The sequence below is a fragment of the Pseudozyma flocculosa genome (genome assembly GCF_000417875.1).
Source record: "Pseudozyma flocculosa PF-1 unplaced genomic scaffold scaffold00001, whole genome shotgun sequence".
NCBI lineage: Eukaryota > Fungi > Basidiomycota > Ustilaginomycetes > Ustilaginales > Ustilaginaceae > Pseudozyma > Pseudozyma flocculosa.
In genome coordinates this window covers 100,584-117,770 of record NW_006920869.1, presented here as the reverse complement: position 1 = coordinate 117,770, position 17,187 = coordinate 100,584, and the positions used below count along the sequence as shown (strand labels likewise).

Genomic DNA, 17,187 nt, shown 5'->3' with positions numbered 1-17,187 from the left:
GCGCCCTGGGCGCCGGCAAGCCGCTGTCCGAGGCCGTCCAGGCATCGAGGTCGGGAGCCGAGAGCACCGTCAAGCTGACGCCGCGCCTCGGACGTGCCACGTACGTCGGCAGCAAGGACGACGGCGACATGCCGCCGGACCCCGGCGCCTGGGGCATCTGGGCCCTTACCGACGGCTTGCGCAAGGGCCTCGGACAGTGAACAAAGTGGTGGCTAGCCAGCTCACAGGCCGCCGCCGCTGCCACTCACTCTTCCGCTCCTGAATACCCTCCCAAACCCCATCGCCCCCCACCCTGCTCCACTCTCTCTCTCTCTCTCTCTCTCTCTCTCCGCTTTGCTGGTCTTTGTCGTGAATTTTGCGTTGGTGATTCGAGTTCCTTGATTCTTGATTGCTATGGCCATGGTCGGGCAGCTCGCCGCTGGGAAATAGACAAGCATTCGAAATGACGTCGCCCCCCTCTTGTTGCCAGGAAGAAAGTCGAGCGAAGAGGTGTGTGCCTGCCGCTGCCGGCGTGCGTGAGTGCGTGCGGAGAGGAAAAAGGAAGCTGCAGCTGATATGGCGCGCCGGACGGCCAGGTTGCGACAGGCTGCGGCCGAGGCCACGCGTCGCCATGATTCAACTTCTAGTGTGTGGGGTGACGCTTGGGCTCACCTGCCTGGCAAGGACAGCGAGCGGGGTGGCCTCCTGCTGCAAATCTAGCGCTTCGACCGCCCTCGCCACCGCCACCGCCTCCGCCTCCGCCACCATCACCACCACCATCGTCCGTCCGTTGTCACCTTGGCTACCATCAAGGACCCGCACCGTCGGCGCTGGACGTCGTCGCTGCTGCCGTACGGGCCCAGCCAAGTCGAGCCAAGCCAAGCCAAACCAAGCCAAGCTGCTAGATCACCGCCGCTCCTTTCTCGCGCCCGGCCCCTCCCTGCTGGTCAGGCTCGCCGCTGCGAGACAAACGAAATGGTACGACCGACGCGGACGCGGACGCGGATGTACGCGCTGCTGGTAGCGCTGCTCGTCGGCCTCGATGCCGTGCAAGGCCTCGCCGTACCCCGTCTGGATGGAGGGCGACGCGCGGCAAAGGCGTCGATGTCGAGGTCGGGCGGCCAAGTCGATCCGAGCCCTACGCTGCCGATCGCACATGGATCCTACAACCTCCAGGGACATGGCATCCACGGGCCACCCGCGTCGGCGTATACCGTCCTTTTCCGCCCGGGCGGACGCACCACCTCCCTCGCCCCGTCCACCTCCTCTTCCTCTTCGCCGTCTCCGTCGAGCCGTACCACCAGCCCGCCCGAGCCGACTCAGACCGCGACAGCCAATGCCGAGGCGGCACGGCTGCAAAGGGAGAGCGGCCGAGAGACGTTCGCCAAGAGCGTCCCCGCCGTTCCCAAGGTGTTTCGAGATGCGGCGGGGGCAGAGGTGGCTGTGGACGAGGTCGTGCAGCGGGTCATGCACGGCCGCGGCATCGCGGGGCGGCGGGCGAGGCAGCTCGTCGTCTCGTCGCTCAACCAGGCTGGGCGGAACGGCACGGCGGCGCTGCAGAGCCTGGGACTGTCCAGCTCGACCCGCCCGGCGGAAGGGGACACGTCGACCGCCTCGTCGTCGCACCGTCTCGCCGCCGGCGGCGCTCCGACGTCGCCACGGGCGCAGGCGGCCGCACCCAACCTCGCCCGTCTGCGGCTCACGAGCAGCAGCGCGTCGTACGCCCTCGTCTCGATCCGGCGGGATCTGCATCTCCTCCGCGCGTGGGCCGGGGACCTCTCGCAACTCTCGACCCCGGAGCTGCTCGACGAGACGGTGGCGGCCATCGCGTCGGCCTCGGCGCGCTACTACCCGGACATACCCACGCTCGCCGCGGCGCGGCTCATCATGGCCGATATCCTGGCCGAGTCCGACTTTCGGCACGACCTCGTATCGGGCGCGCGCCTCGACAGCGGGAGCGCGTGGGGGCTCATGCAGGTCTCTCCGTTCGGGAGCGGACAGGAGCTCAAGCTGTTCCGCGAGCATGCCGTCGTCGACACCAACTCCTACTCCTGGTCCCCGCCACCCCAAAACGGCGGGGAGGAAACGCAGGGGATGGGAGCGCTACTCGATTGGGCGACGGGTAAAGTCCTGGATCCGTCGGCGCTCAAGACAAAGGACCTGCTGCGGCCCTGGGTCAATATCCACATCGCCTCGTGGATCCAGAGCAACCTGGCCCGCACGGCAAGCCAGGACCCCTACTCGTGGACGGCCATCTCGCGCGCCTCGCGCCACTACCTCTCCCTCCCCGCCAACGCCACCACGTCGGCGCGACAGCGGGCGTGGGACGAGTACGCCTCCCTCCTCGCCCAGTCGCCGCGCGGCATCAAGACGACGTTCAAGACGGGCCTCGGCAGCTGGGTCGCAGGTCCAGCCGCCAGCGGCTCGACGGGGTACGCGGCCAAAGGAGACGATATCAGCAAGCAGTACTTTGATCGAATCGCCACTGGCCTCTCGGTCCTCTATGGGTCTAAAATCAGGACAGAGTGGATGGATACCCTGCGCCTCACGCCTGGTCTCGTCGACTTCCGCTAGGTGCGCCCCTCCCCGGCGGTCCGTCTCCGCACTCGCTCGCGTTCTGCCACGGCGACCAGATAAGAAAATGGGTTGAGAAATGCGATCGATACAAGTACAGAAAGACGAGTCGAAGGGCAGCGCGCCCGGCTCATCATGCAACGGCGTGCGTGCCTGCGCGCACCGTTGTCACTCGAACATCCTGCGGACCTTGTCCTCGACCTCGGCCTCGCTCATGCGGATGTGCTTGCTGGGGTTCTTTGTAAAGTCGCCGGCGCGGTGCTTGGCCATAAACTTGGCGTACATGGGGCACACCATGCGCTCGACGTCCCTGCGCAGCCGCTCCTTGAGCTCCTGGTCCTCGCGGCTGAAGGGGTATGCGCGGTGGAGGCGCTCGAGGTCGTCGAGCCCCTCGTAGAACTTGGCGAAGCGGTCCTTGACCTGGTTCTTTTCCGAGGCGCCGCCGACGCCCATGAGCTTGGTCGTGGCGTGGCGGTGGTACTGCGACTGGGCGCCCGCCAGCGGCTGGTCCTCCATCAGCGTCGACACGACCGGAGACCAAGCGTCCAGGTACGCCGTGTTGGCCTGCCGCGTCGCGCTCAGCAGCAGGTCCTCGCCCATCTGGCCCAGGTGCAGCGAGAGGATCGAGGGTCCGCGCCCGCCGTCGTCGTCGCCGCCAAAGTGCGACGGCAGCGGCGCGCGCATCGACCGCGACAGGTGGCCGATGTTGTTGAGCAGGAAGATGGACGCCGTCGACGGCTGCCGGATCGCCTTGGACCGCGTCTCGAGGGCGCCTAGCGTCACGGCCAGCACGTCGTTGAGGTACTCGCCCACGATGGTGCGCTTCGACGGGTCGTCGTCGAGGCCGAGCGAGAGGACGGGTGCGGCGCTGCTCGACATCATCCAGGACCCCGGACCGAGCGTCTGCAGCAGCGGACCGACCACGTCGCTGCGCGGCGCAAAGGGAAGAGGGACAAGGTGTCAGCCCATCTCAGCACGACGGCCGCGGGCTCTTTGCGCGCGCGCGGGAGGGGGGATCCGCTCCTCTGCAACCCACCTGTACTCGACAATCTGGCGGACAAATTGGAGGGCCATGTACGTGATCTCGTTGACCGAGGTGCTGGGCACCTCTGCAGCCCTCCTCTGCGGGATGGCCTTGATGTCCTCGACGAAGCGCGGAAAGACGCCCATGGCCATGTTTTTGAACTTGTTGTACAGGTCGAGGACCTCGTTGGCGGCAGCGACGCCGGCGCCCACGTCGAGGTCGGACTTGTTGATGGTGTAGGCGGAGCGCAGCATGCCGCCCGAGGGGTCGTCCATCTGGCGCACCAGGGCGTCCCAGCGGCCCGAGAGGATGGCCGTCGAGAGGCCGCCGATGAGGTCAAAGAGGAAGAAGGTGTGGGTCGAGAGGTGACGGCGGACGTGCGAGTGGACCGAGCCGAGGTTCTCGACGAGCGTGCGCAGCGGCGCCGATGCGAGGTGGGAAAAGGTGGCAATCGAGAGGAGCGCCTCTTTCTGCAGGCCGGCGTCGGAGAGGAGGCTCTGGAGGATGCGGTAGTCGTTTTCGAGCATGCCGCAGTAGGCGCTGACGGTGCCAGCGGGGTCGGCGTCGCCCCTGCGGTAGGTGCCGGCGGCGTCGTCGTCGTCGTCGTGGTTGACCATGACCATGCCGGCGCTCGAGGCGGTGGTGCCGATCTTTTCGACGGCGTACGTGTAGATGCGCTGCGCCATGGGCGAGAGGCAGCGGTCGAGGTAGGCGGAGCGGACGTTGGCGTAGGTCGAGAGAGAAGCGGGGAGAGGCGAGTATCCGGTCCTCGGGTGGTCGTGGAGGGTGGCGAGGTAGTGGAAGATGGGGACGATGGCCTCCTGGGTGGGGCCCGAGAGGACGGGGTAGCTGGCGTTGCGCGGGCTGTATTCGGAGAGGTCGATGGGTTCCGAGTCGGCGTTGACCCAGTCGCGTACGACATCTACGAGGTTGCGGGCGCCCGTCTCTACGAGGTCGTTCATGCGCTTCATGACGCCCTCCTGGCTCTTTAGGTCGGAGCGGCGGAGGTAGTCGAGGCCCTTTAGGACGCGGTCGATGGTCTCCATGTAGGGGGTGGTGTCGCGGACGTCTGGGCCGGCCTTGATGATGGGCTGCTCGTCGATGAGGACGTCGTAGTGGCCGAGTGTCTTGTTGAGGGCTGCGAGTGTGAGGTCGATGTTGTCGGACATGCGAGCCAGCTTCTGTGTGCTCTTGTGGATGGGGAGGATGCTGCCCTCGAGGCGGATGAGGCGCTTGTCGAAGCCGGTGAGGATGGTCGTCATGCGGGTTGTGAGGGAGGCGAGCTTGCGCTGGTTCTGCGAGAGGAGCTGCAGCTCTGCAAAGGCGACTTCGGTGTCCTGCTGCTGCGACGACGACGACGACGAGAGGGACTGAAATCGAGCGGCGGCGCTGCCCAGGGGGGGCGAGAGGGGCGCGCTGCCGCCGCCGCCGCTGCCACTGCCGCTGAAGCTGTAGCCTGCGCTCGACGGCATGGCGGGTGGCGAGCGGGGTGCGGTGGCGGTAAGGGTGTGAGAAAGCGGCGCCAGCGGAATAGGATGTTAATGGGACGTGGAAGAGAGAGAGAGAGAGAGGAGCAGGTGCAAGGCCGCGACCCTGAGGATCGGCCTCGAGGCCAAGGTCCGGGCAGCGAGGGTCCGTGCAGCGGGGACATCGACCAAGGAATCGGGCCTGGATCGGCTGACGGGCGGGCTTTGCTTTTTCTCTCAATCGGGTCGAGAGCACCGGCGATTTGCGCGGAGCAGCGAGACCCGAAAGGCCGGCGCGCGAAAAAAAGTCAAGGTGGAGCCATGCATGGGGCAGGGCCCCCGATATCACGTCATCCGCCGCCGCCGCCACCAGCCCCCCTCCGCTGCTGGCTGGTCTGGCCACCCTCGGCCACTGCTTTGCCTCGTCCGTGGCCGCTGCCAAGCTTGGCTTCTCCCCACCACCACCTCGAGCAAGCGACCAACGCCACAGCATCACTTGAACCACAGGTACAAACACAGTGAGGAAAATCACGTCGCGACCACCCGCGACAGCCCAATCCAATCTGAGCCGACCGACCAACACCACCGCCTTCCTCGCCCTTTCCCTCGTCGTCCCCGCCCTCGCGCTCCTCTTCCTCTTCCTCGCATCCGCGCCCGCGCCCGCGCCCTTGATGAGCAGCAGGTTCTTTTCCCTCTTCCGCAACACGCCCCTCATTCAGACCCTCGGTCCCCCCACCACCCCGACCGCACAGGCAGCCCAGCAGGCTCTCCAGTCTTCGTCGCCCTCTGCCGCCATGTCGTCCGCCGTCGAGTACGCCACCGTCGCCAGCGGCTGCTTCTGGGGCACAGAGGACATCTACCGCAAGCACTACGGAAACGGCAAGGGTCTCATCGACGCCAAGGTCGGATTCATTGGAGGATCCGAGAGCAGCAAGAACCCGACCTACGAGGAGGTCTGCACGGGCAGGACCGGCCATGCCGAGGCCACCCAGATCCAGTTTGACCCCGTGAGTGCCCCCATTCACCGCGCCACGCGTCTGCTCCTCGACCGCCCGGCCCTCGCTCGCTCCACGACTGACACATCCGTCCTCGGACCACCTCCTTCACCACCACGGCCGCCCCTACCCGCAGTCGAAAGTGAGCTACGCCGAACTCATCGAGTTCTTCTACCGCACCCACGACCCCACCCAGCTCAACCGCCAGGGAAACGACCGCGGCACCCAGTACCGCTCCGCCATCTTCGCCCACGACGACCACCAGCTCGCCACGGCCAAAAAGGTGACGGAAGAGGTGCAGAAGAAGCACTTTGACCCAAAGGGCTCCAAGATCGTCACCCAGCTCGAAATCCGCAACCGCTCCGACTTTTTCCCCGCAGACGACTATCACCAGCAGTACCTCATCAACAACCCAAACGGATACCACTGCGCCACCCACATCCTCCACTGGTAGCCGCCCGTCGACCTTGGTCCCTCGACGCCCGCTGGCAGTCGCAGGGTGGAATTGTAACTTGATCTAGCCTGACGCTCGCTCGCACCGAAAACATGGACCCTCGGCGAGGGAATCATCGCTTCGCCTGACTGCGTTCCATCGGAAGCGACGAGAACGGCAGCGGCATTGGGCATTGCTCGGGAGGGATAGGGAAGGGCTACAAGGGCTCATGCCTGCGGGCCTGGAAAGAGTGCGACCGCATCACGGCGGCAGCGTGTCGGGCAACGAGAAGCCAACGGCCAGGTTCTTGGGTCCAAAATACTATCGCCGTCGTCGAATGACGGGGAGACAGAGAGGGGGCCGAGAGTGTCAGTCGATGACCGCGGCCCAGCTTCTGACCCCCCCGCGACTCCGGCTCACTCACCTTGGCGTAGCAGACGCGGCACCAGATGTTTGCGCCGCCCTTGTAGGTGCGATCCACGGGCCCCTCTTCCAGCTTGCCCGTGTCGAGCGTCGTCGAGCAGCCGTCGCAGCGCAGGCACGCGCGGTGCCACTTTCGCCCCGCCGCCGCCTTTTGCTCCGCAAAGTCTGTCTCGCGCGGTGGGCGGGAAGATGTGATAGGAGACGGAAGGGAAGGTCAGCTTATCGGCGACGGCGACCAATGGATTCACCGTTGTCATTACTCAATCGGCACTCACAGACTGGCTTCTGGCAGCGTGCGCAGAGAGGCGTGCCTCCTCCCGCATCCGAGATGATGGAGCCGAGGCCCAGCCGCTCGATGCCGCCCTTGGCAGCCCGCCCGTTGAGCGAAGAGTCGGACCCTTCGCTCGGCAGCCCTCGTGCACCGCTGGGGCCCCCTAGCCGATCCGGGCTGGTCGTCGTGTTGGGGTTGATGGTCATCCTGGGTGGCGCAACCTTTGCAATCCCCGCGGCGCCGTTGAGCGTCTTTGGATCGGGACGGCGTGGGGGCGGGAGGGTGCCGAGCGCCTCTGCGGGCGAGATGGCGTTGACCTTTGGCGAGTGGTGGGAGGTGACGTGGGCGTTGCCGGCCAAGCGGACGGAGCCGATGGTGTCGGCGGCCGAGATGCGGCGCGTCGTGATGGTGACGGGCGGGTCGTAGGCGTCGGCCGCGGGGGATGCGAGCGTGGAAGTGGTGGAGGTGGCTGCGGGCGAGGCGAAGGATGTTCGCGATGGGGTGGCGGTGGAAGAGGTCGAGTCGAAGCTGTGCCCCGCGCGAGGGGGTGGGGTGGCATAGTAGCTGGCCGAAGGTAGCTTGCGCGGCTCGTCGTCGGTCTCGTGGTCTTCGGTGTCGTTGCCGATGGTTTGGAGGCCGAGGCCGCCGACGCTGTCGACGAGGTTCGAGACGGGGTCGCGGATGTGCGGGTGGGTGGATGAGACGGCATCGTCAATGGAGCGGATGGGAGTGCTGGGGGTCGCTCGCGAGGCGACGTAGGGTCGTGAGGAGACCTTGGATGGCGAAGAGGGTCGGGCGGTGGCGGCGGCGGTGGTGGTGGTCGGGCTGGTAGGTTGTCCGCGCGGTCGGATCGAGATGCCGGTGACGCCTTGGTCCTCGAGGCCGTGGGGGAAGGCTGCGCTCGGTTGTGGCTTTGTTGGGCTGGGAGAGCGTGGGAATGCGTTGGTTGCCGGCGAGGATGAGGATGGCGTGGGAGACGCGAGGGTGCGGGGCGAGGAGAGTGCGCGGGGCGACGAGGCGGATTGGGCCTTTGGCGATACGGGATTGAGTTTGACTGCGGTGGTGAAGCCGCCCTTTCCGGTGCCGAGGTGCTCCTTGTGGCAGTTTTTGCAAAAGGGCTCTCCGTCGTGCTCTACGAGGAGGGTCGAGTCGAGGCGCTTTGCGCATACGGTGCAGGTGAGGCAGTGCTTGTGGTAGGTCTTTGCCATTGGCCCGATGACCTGCTCGACGTGGTAGACGGACTGTGCGCACTTTGCGCACTTTGGCGCTGCGGGCACCGAGAAGCGGGGCATGGCGGGGGAAGGGCGAGTGCAAGGTGGATGGATGTGAGGCTGGTGAGGGAGGCGAGGGAAAGAGGATGGAGGCAGGGAGGCAGGCCGGGGCAAGGTGGTGGTGGTCGGTGGGCAACAAGCCGCGTGGGTGACCAACCGAAGCCGTCCGGGATCGAATGGCGAGGCGGTGCAACCGATGGCCGTCGCTCGCCCTCGCCCCGCGCCCTCCACACGGCACACGGCACACGGCACACGGCACGCACCGAGGCCACGAGAGCGAGCGAGCGAGAGTTGAGCGCCTCTGAGCCTTGTTTACGCCCGCCGCGTTGCATCCGGCTCCGCTGGGCTGGCGGGCGTGGGTGCGGTTGCTGCTATTTTCGCCCAGAGCCACAGCTGGAGGCGGCATCGGGAAGCGCCTTCGGCGCCGATCGGCAGCCATGGCGCGGCCTGACCTGTCGGGACGGAGGGGTGCCCGCTGCAGCATGCGGATGCAGGCAGGGCCGATGCCAACAGCGGCGGGCCGGCCGACGTGCAGCTGCGCAGCCTTTGACGCTCCACCACACAGGCAGGCCAAGCCGAAAGCCGCCAGGTCGAGGCTCGTATGGTACGATTTCTCCCCGAAACGTGCGGTCGGTCACCGGCCGACGCTCGACGCTGCCTGCAGCTCGGCTTGGTCGGCATAGCCCGACGCCGACGACGACGACGACGACGACGACGACGACGATACGATGTCGGCAGCTCCGAGGCACGCCGGCGGGCAGGTTAGGAGGTGGAGGCCGCAGGGCAGTCCAACCGACGCAGGCGGTTGAAAACAGCACACAGGGGCCCCCTGCAAACGTAACACGGGCCCCTCCTCGATGCCCCTCTTCTTTCTTCGGCCTGGCTCCGCGGCCAGCACCTATCCCCCCAACCACCACCATCGTATCGATTCCATCGCCAGCCATCGCCCTGCCATTCCGACCTCGTCATCCCCATCTCCATTCCCTATACCTCGGTCAACAACCGCCGCCCCAGCTTGATACCCACGTCCCCACTGCCTCCTCCGTCGCTCACCTCCATCTCGAGCAATCATCACCGACCCACCCCTGGCCATCCCTCGCATCACATCGCTCGCTCCTCTTCTCGTTTTCATAACCCCCCAGGCAGCGTCTGCTCTTCTTATACTCCCTCCTTACTCCCCTACCCCCTCCTCCGCCAGCCAGCATGCCGCAACTACAGGTCATGGTCGGCCCAGACCGATTCCACCTCGAACCCTGCCGCCTCAACGACACGGCACACCCGCACGAAATCGAAAACGAACACTTCATCGGCCGCGTCCTCGTTCGCATCCTCGACGCTCCCGGCGCAAGGCAGGGTGAACCCGGCCGCGAGTACTTCCAGGACCGCTCCCGCAAGTTCTGCATCCAGATCGAAGGCCGCTTCAAGCAGCGCCACTCGGGCAACGACATCCTCTTTGGCACCGATTTCGACAAGCTCATCGACTTTCCCCGCGCTCCCTTCAACGCAGGCATGCGCGTCGCCCGCATGATCGACCCGGCCACCTTCTACGACATCCAGCCCGCCTCCGGCCGACCCTACATCATGTCGCCCTACATCGCCTGCATGAACACCATCTGCGCCTGGCCGGCTCCCTCGCGCGCCCACGACGCCGTCGTCGTCCTCCGACACACCCACCGCTCCGACTCGCCCAACCCGACGCGCCCCTCCTCGCCCTCGCTCACCAACCCGGAAAAGGGCTTCAACGACCCGCACTCGAGCCTCTCCGCTGCCGCACAAAACGACGGCGACGGCGACGAAGGTGACGACATTGTCCCCGCAGAGCAGCTCCACCACGCCCCCATCGATGCCGCCGCAGACGACACGGCCGCGGCCAAGAAGAAGAAAAAGGGCTGGCTGAGCGGCTTCGGCATGGGCGGCTCGGCGGCGCCAAAGGAAGAGCGAGTGCTCAAGCGATACTGGCGCTTCGTCGGATTCCGCGACGAGCCCCGCGTGCGTGCGCTCCTCGACGCGCACCACGCCAAGCTCAGCGAGGCCCACCAGCAGAAGCAGGCCAATAAGTCCAACGAGCTCACCGCCGGCGGCACAGGCACCGGCACCGGGTCCGATCGACACCTCAGCGTCAGCAGCGACGACACCTCGACCCGCACCAGCACCGAGGTCCAGCACGCCCCCGCCCAGCAGACGCTCTCGAGGCTCGGCACCAGCTTTCGGCGCGACGTCGGACACTCGCCCGACCGGCCGGGCACGCCCGAGCACGCGACCGTCGACGACGATGGCACCAGCAGCGGCGGCGGGCTCAGCCTTCCCGTGTCTCCTCGCATTGGCAGCCAAGAACTGGCCACCGCGCCACCTGCGGATGTTGCCGAGATCGCGTCGCCGCGTGACAGGCCGGCACCTGCCATCTCGTCAATCGGCACCGTCGGAGCCGGTCTTGGCGGGCCAGTAGAAGGGGCGTCCAATAACAGCCAAACGGCGCCTACGCCAGCCTCGTCGGCGGCGGCAAACGGCGTTGGCGCACCAGCGGAGGCAGCCAAAGCGCCCACGCCCGCCAACACCTCGTCCGCGCAGCCGTCGAGCCGCTCGGCAAACGAGACGGCGCCCGGCGAGCCGAAGCCGGAGCTGCCCAAGTTGGAGCGGATCACGACCGACGTGCGGGAAGAGATGCAGCAGTCGGCCAAGTCGGACGGCTTGCGCGACGGCGACTTTAAGCTGGCCGACGCTCTGCAACGCACTCACCTCTCACCTTCGCCATCGTCGTCTCCCTCTCCGCACAACACCACCTCGACGGGCAGCACCTCGATGAGCACGGGTACGCCGTCCAAGATGGACGCTGCGCTGGGGCCGTGGCGTTTTTCGGATCCGGGGACCGACATGGTCGAGGACAACGCCTTCATCTTTACCAACAAGAGCCTGCCCGTTCCCAAGCGGCGGCGCTACTTTGCCGACGCGCGGCACCGCGACGACTTCCACTACGACCCGGACGTCGTGTACGCCACCAGCTTCTTCACCGACGCCATGGACTTTAACACGTTTAACCTCGGCATCGGGCCCGTACGGCTCAACCTGCACCGCTTCTTTGTCGACATGCCCGTACGGTATACCCTTCGCAGCGCCCGCGACGAGGAGGCTACCATGGTCACGATCAGTTTCCAGCTCGTCTAGCCCATCCCCTTCGCCTTCCCCTCCTCTCTCGCCCCATGCGTTCCCGCCCGTCCTGCCCCGTCCTGTTCGGTGACCCGCCCTGTGGCCAAGCGGCGTCGGTCGGACATCCACCATCCGTCCCTCGATCGGTCGGCCAGTCGGTGGGTCAGTATCCGCGCGGGGCCTTCGCGTAATAGAAACATAGACTTTGCCCCGTGCATCAAAGAAAGAGGGAGAGACGGGGTGTTTGGTAGAGGAAGCGAGAGAGCGATGCGGGCCAGGAACGAGGGAGCGAGCGAGACGCCCGCAGCACACACGGCACGGCACGGCACGGCGGCGACATGAAGGAACTCGAAGCCTCGCCGGGAGGATGGGGGGAGGGGGAGAGGGAGGTGACGACCTACTTTCCCTGAGCGGCGCCCTTTGCGAGGTCGGAGTCGACGATGCTTCCGCCCTGGGCCTTTGCCTTTGCCTGCTCGGCGCGGGCGATGGCCATCTGCTTCTTCTTTGCCAGACTGCGTGCGGCCCAAGGCGTGACGAAGAGGACAGAGGCGAGGGGAGGGAGAGGGAGAGGGAGAGGGAGAGAGGGGGATGTGTCAGTTGATCGCTTTCGGTGGCGATGTCAGGAGCAAGGGCCCAGGGTCTCACGTGTTGAAGTAGGTCGAGAGGATGAAGCGGGCAAAGGTGAAGAAGGGCTCTGTATAGGGGCGGGGGAAAGAAGGAAGAGGGAGGAAGAGAACGATGGGATCAATGTCAGGATGGACAGGGCAGAGAGGGGGTGTTCGAGAGGCGCGCGCGTGTCACTCACCCCACAGCTCCTACACGATCCGGCCCACGACAGCATTAGCCCAGAGAAAAAAAAGAGGCCGGCAGCAAACACGATTTGGAGTCAGCAGGACGGCACGACGGGGGAAGGCGAGGGTCAGATGCACACGAGGACGCGGGGGTGGACCGCGGGCACACTCACGGCGGGGAGGTACTTTTGGGCCGTGGCGATGAGGATGGGGCTGGTGAGCCAGCTGAGCTTCATGACGGTGAGCCAGCTGGCCTTGACGGTGCGGATGACCTGGTCGGTGCCGCGTGCGCCGTTGATGAGCGAGAGGCAGACGAGGTAGACGGTGTTGGCAATGACCGAGGCGGTGAGGTTGGACGTGATGATCTGGAGGATCTTGTCCTTTGTCGACGTCCTGCCTGCAAAGGCGCGCTGGAGCATGCCCGTCATGACGTGTCCGAGCGGGGCCGAGATGAAGCCGCCGTAGAGGGCCATCTTGAAGGCGCGGTCGTTGATGCCCACCGACTCGAGGTAGGCCTGGACGAGCCTGAGCGGCTGCTGCTGCGCCGCCTGCTTCTCGGACACGGGCGACGGAGGCAGCTTGCTGGTGGCGGGCGCGACGCCGGCAAACTTGCCCGCGAGGATCTCGGCGAGGGCGGCGAAAAAGGCCGACGTGTACATCTTTGTGCGCAGCGGGTTGGTGGCCAGGTTGGTGAGGTAGGCCAGCAGCAGCGGGTTGCCCGCGATCTTGCTTGCGACGGCCATGGTGGGCGGAGAGGGGTGGTTGAGGATGGCTGGTAGGACGGGCGGAGTGATGGTGAGGGTGCTGTGTAGAGTGCAGGTCGAGACGAGGGAGCATATGGGGGCCCGAGGGGTGTGAGCAGGCGGGATCGTTGCAACAGCGCAAGTCACGGAGCTGCGCCAGACGTGCAGGTCGGAAGGGAGGAAGGAGCAGCGGAGAGAGCAGAGTACCTACGCGGTATTGTCCGGTGCAAGCGGCGAAGTTGACGGCGGTGGTGGTGGTGGTGGTGGCGAGGAGAGAGAGAGAGAGAGAGAGAGGAGGGAAAGATGGGCGAAGGCTGTCGTGGCGGCCCGCCCGCGTCTTTGCCCCGCACCGCACTGAAGGTGACATGCCCGAGGCTGGCCTCGACGAGCTCAGACGGCCTTCGGCTTCTCCGCATCTTCCACTCGAGCCGGAAGCCGGGCGGGCGAGCGGGCAGCGGGTGGGGTGGGCGAAACGGCCCCTTGGCCCTCGCCCTCGCCCTCGTGGCCCGACTCGTGACCCTCGCGCAGGGGCCACTCGGTGCTGGCGCCCCTCAAGAGCCAAACCACGCCGGCTAACGCCGCCAAACTGCGCCTCGCTCTCGGCCGACAAACGACACTCCAGTGCCCGTCCAACCGTCCGGCTCGTCCTCAGCCTTGCAGCGCGGCATCCCTGCATCTTCCATCGCCGAGGCACAAGCAAGCAGCGGAACCCATCTCCGTCGCCCGGCACCTCGATGCACCAAGCGTCGCACAGGCACGCGGTCGGGGCGAACAAGGGGCCATCGGCAGAGTGGTAGTGTGGAGATGGTGGTTTATTACAGCGTCAGGGCCTCGTCTCGACCATCTTCGACGCCCCACCTCCTCCCGACCTCGGATGTCGTCTAGCTGGCATCGAGGGCGTCTCCGTGGGGAGGTAGGAGAGCAAAAGGGCATCTAGCAGTGGTATTTTGGGGCTACAGATCATCAAGAAGCAAGAGGCGAGGCAGGTATCTGGCTACATGAGGGGAGATGGGGGAGCGGGTGGAGAGGGCAAGGTCAAGGAAGGCACGGACAGAAGCGGGCAAGAGGCATGCTGCGGCTGCGCCTTGGGACGACGAGCGCAGGACCCATCCTCGGCCGCACTAGTACCGGGGCTGCTGGGGCGCCTCGACCATGGCGGGCTGGTACAGGCTTCCGCGCTCGCTGTTGGGCATCGTGTTGGCCGTCATGGCGGGCGAACCGCCGTGGGCGCCGTGGGGCTGCTGTCCGCGCACCTCGCGGGCAGCCGCCGAGGGGTAGTGGGTGTCGTTGTTGACGACGCCGTCGATGGCATAGGGCGCCGTGGGGCGGCCGACGTCGGTGCCCTGCTCGCGCGCCAGCTGGCGGTTCTCGACCATGGTGCCGTCCTCGCTGAGGCCCTTCTGGGCGCGACGGTGGGCGGGCCACAGGTCGACGACGTAGGTGAGGTAGAAAAAGGCCAGGATAAAGGCAATCGACCACTCGCACACGGCGGCGGCCGAGACGACGCGGTCGCACCGCTGGTCGCCCGGGTACGCGTTGCCCTTGCACGTGGCGTACGTGGCGATGAAGCCAATCGCGCCCGCCACGGCGATGGTGAGCAGGATGGCCTTGACGATGGCGATGAGCTTGAGCGTGCGCAGCCCCTCGTAGTCCTTGGACAGCGAAAAGACCTGGAGCACCTGGAACAGGACCGAGAGCGCCGTAAAGACGACAAAGACGACCGTCATCGACCAGTGCACCGTCGACCAGTCGAAAGCGTTAAAGGCCGAGAGGAGGACAAGCCCCGCGGCGCCGATAAAGCTGAAGACGACGCTGAGGATGTCGTAGATCGTCTGCCTCTTTCGCACGCTGCCGGGGATCCTCCGCTGGTGGCGGAGGTGGCGCTCGGCGAGCGTGGTGAGGACGTAAAAGAGGGCGGTGAGGGAGCTGAAGACGATGAAAAAGGCCTGGTGCGTGGCGCCGACGTCGCTGATAAAGACGATGGACGCCTCCTCGACCTCGTACCGCTTGAACTTGTCGCGGACCCACAGGCCGAGCAGGCCGACAATGTTGGTGATCCAGAAGCAAAAGGTGAGGAGCGGGAGCACCCAGTACAGGCCGTGGATTCCGATCTTCATCTTGGGCCGTCGGTGGCGTGGGTCGGTCGGCCGGTGGATGGGATTGAGAGGGTCGATGGTCTAGGCTGGTTCAGCCGGTCCGAGGGATCGTGTTGGTGGTGGTGGTGGTGGTAGCAGCAAGCGTGGCTGGCTGGGTATCTTGGCGAAAGAAGGGCGGGGGCGACGATCGAGCACCGAGCCGCAGGCTACGCTATTCCAGCTTCCAAGACGAAGAGGGGCACGGGTGGTGGACGGATGGGCGACGAGAAAGGTGTGGGTGGAAGGCAGCCGGCCACGGAACGGTGAGGGCGGGCCCAGGTTCTTATGAAGAGGCAACGCGGCGGCCTGCGTCCTTCGTTGGCTCCCTCTCTTGTCGACCTGCCTCTCTCGGGCAGGCTGAGGTGATGCCCGCGAAGGACCTTCGTTGGTCGTGCGTACGTGTGCTCGCAGGAAGGCATGCGGTAGCGCAGCGTGCGGTGCGGTGCGGTGCGGTGCGGTGCGGTGCGGTGCGGTGCGGTGCGGGCGAGCGGAGGCAGGCCAGTCGAGGCATTTCAGGCGGCACAAGAAGCAAGCGGGCGAACGGATGCGATGCGGTGCGAACATCGTCATTCCACAGGCCAGTCGGCGTACCACCCCGGATCGACCGGGCAAGGGCAAGCAAGGCGCGGCAGGGCGAGGCCAGGCCAGGCAGGCGACGCGTGTTTAGAGTCGCACCGCATCGGAGCAAAGGCTCGGACCCTGGCCTAGCCTGCGGGCATTTTCGGTGCCCTGCCCTGCCCTGCTTTGCCCTGGCTTGGCTTGGCTTGGCAGAGAGGCGCGGTCGGTCGGTCAGTCGGTCGGTGTGCGAAAAATCCCGAGGGTCAAACGTACGGCGGGGCTGGCCCGTCGGCCAGTCGATCGGCAGGTTGCGCGACGGCATTGCCGCCTGCTTTGACGTCATGCCCCCCCCCTCGTCCCGTACGTATTTCGACACCGCCTCACTTCAACGCACGCACGGCATCTTCGCCCTGCCTTGCTTCGGTTGGTTCCGATCTCGACGGATCGAATGCCGAAAGCCAAGCATCGTCTGCTTCTCTTACCGGCTCCGGTGAAGCAGCAACGACCGCAGCCGTGACCGGCGCGCGTGGTCTGCTACCGCGCGTCTTCCTCCCGCCGCTTGCCGATGCAGTCGCAGATCCGTCGGCCCCGGGTCGGGCGGGTCGCTGCTTCCGACCTCGCCTTCACCAGCACCAGCACCACCAACAGCAGCAGCAGCAGCAGCATCACGGGCACAAGCGAACGGTAGAGGACGGATGGATAAGAGAACTACTTCCTGTGATCCCAACCGCACCGCACCGCACCGAACTTCGAGCAGGATGAAGGCGACAGAGCAGGCAACGGCCAGAGTGAAGCGTGAGGATTCTAGAATACATAGAGGTGGCCGGCTGCAGACGCACCCACGGGCAGACAGAGGAGCCGTCGAAAAAGACAAGGACGAGATAGGATACTGGGGCAAAGAGAGGCGGATCCAGACCGATGCCAGCTGCCGCCGCCGAGCCACCTCGGGCGGCCCCACATCCACGAGGGCACCACCCACCACCGCCGTCTCGCTGGCGGGACCCCCCTTTCTCCCCCTCACGTCAACGTAGACAGCCGGTCCCAGTCGAGCTGCAGCGAAAAGTAGTCGCTCCAGTACGTCGCCAGCTCCTTCGGATTGAGGTTGGGCACCATGCTGCCGCCGCCGCCGCCCAGCGCCAGATCGTGGCCCTCGAGGCCCTCGCTGCCCGACACGCCAGCGCCGCCTGGATGCGAATAGGCAGGCACGGGCGCAAAGGCCGCCGTCGCCGCCGCATGGCCGCCGCTCGTCGTCATGCCTGCTGCATCGTGGCCGCCGCCATGGCCGCCGAGCGGCTGCACGCCCGAGTACGCCGCCGCCGCGTTGGAGCCAGACGGTCCGGCCCCGCCACTGCTACCGCTACCGCTCGTCGACATCTGCAC

At 66.2% G+C, this 17,187-nt stretch overlaps 8 protein-coding genes across 8 annotated transcripts in view; 4 read left to right on the top strand and 4 right to left on the bottom strand.

Moving 5' to 3' along the window:
• Positions 1–200, top strand: part of PFL1_00034 (uncharacterized protein) — a gene marked incomplete at both ends in the record, with an annotated part of 2,573 nt that extends 2,373 nt beyond the window's left edge. The window contains one exon of the mRNA XM_007877531.1: positions 21–200. Coding sequence (XP_007875722.1) covers positions 21–200 — 180 coding nt within the window. The remainder of the gene's footprint in view (positions 1–20) is intronic.
• Positions 201–954: 754 nt separating this feature from the next.
• Positions 955–2,553, top strand: PFL1_00033 (uncharacterized protein; the record flags this gene model as incomplete). Its single annotated transcript, XM_007877530.1, has 1 exon — positions 955–2,553. One exon carries the CDS (start codon positions 955–957, stop codon positions 2,551–2,553), a length of 1,599 nt encoding a protein of 532 aa, XP_007875721.1.
• A 168-nt stretch (positions 2,554–2,721) lies between these two features.
• PFL1_00032 (uncharacterized protein) lies at positions 2,722–5,049 on the bottom strand (the record flags this gene model as incomplete). The annotated part of the gene is made up of 2 exons (XM_007877529.1): positions 2,722–3,481; positions 3,590–5,049. 2 exons carry the CDS (start codon positions 5,047–5,049, stop codon positions 2,722–2,724), a joined length of 2,220 nt encoding a protein of 739 aa, XP_007875720.1.
• Positions 5,050–5,714: 665 nt separating this feature from the next.
• PFL1_00031 (uncharacterized protein) lies at positions 5,715–6,492 on the top strand (the record flags this gene model as incomplete). Its single annotated transcript, XM_007877528.1, has 2 exons — positions 5,715–6,050; positions 6,175–6,492. 2 exons carry the CDS (start codon positions 5,715–5,717, stop codon positions 6,490–6,492), a joined length of 654 nt encoding a protein of 217 aa, XP_007875719.1.
• A 240-nt stretch (positions 6,493–6,732) lies between these two features.
• On the bottom strand, positions 6,733–8,457 carry PFL1_00030 (uncharacterized protein; the record flags this gene model as incomplete). Its single annotated transcript, XM_007877527.1, has 3 exons — positions 6,733–6,792; positions 6,896–7,059; positions 7,170–8,457. 3 exons carry the CDS (start codon positions 8,455–8,457, stop codon positions 6,733–6,735), a joined length of 1,512 nt encoding a protein of 503 aa, XP_007875718.1.
• Positions 8,458–9,639: 1,182 nt separating this feature from the next.
• Positions 9,640–11,598, top strand: PFL1_00029 (uncharacterized protein; the record flags this gene model as incomplete). Its single annotated transcript, XM_007877526.1, has 1 exon — positions 9,640–11,598. One exon carries the CDS (start codon positions 9,640–9,642, stop codon positions 11,596–11,598), a length of 1,959 nt encoding a protein of 652 aa, XP_007875717.1.
• Positions 11,599–11,977: 379 nt separating this feature from the next.
• PFL1_00028 (uncharacterized protein) lies at positions 11,978–13,114 on the bottom strand (the record flags this gene model as incomplete). Its single annotated transcript, XM_007877525.1, has 4 exons — positions 11,978–12,092; positions 12,226–12,274; positions 12,386–12,395; positions 12,545–13,114. 4 exons carry the CDS (start codon positions 13,112–13,114, stop codon positions 11,978–11,980), a joined length of 744 nt encoding a protein of 247 aa, XP_007875716.1.
• Positions 13,115–14,235: 1,121 nt separating this feature from the next.
• Positions 14,236–15,231, bottom strand: PFL1_00027 (uncharacterized protein; the record flags this gene model as incomplete). Its single annotated transcript, XM_007877524.1, has 1 exon — positions 14,236–15,231. One exon carries the CDS (start codon positions 15,229–15,231, stop codon positions 14,236–14,238), a length of 996 nt encoding a protein of 331 aa, XP_007875715.1.
• Positions 15,232–17,187: the final 1,956 nt, after the last annotated feature.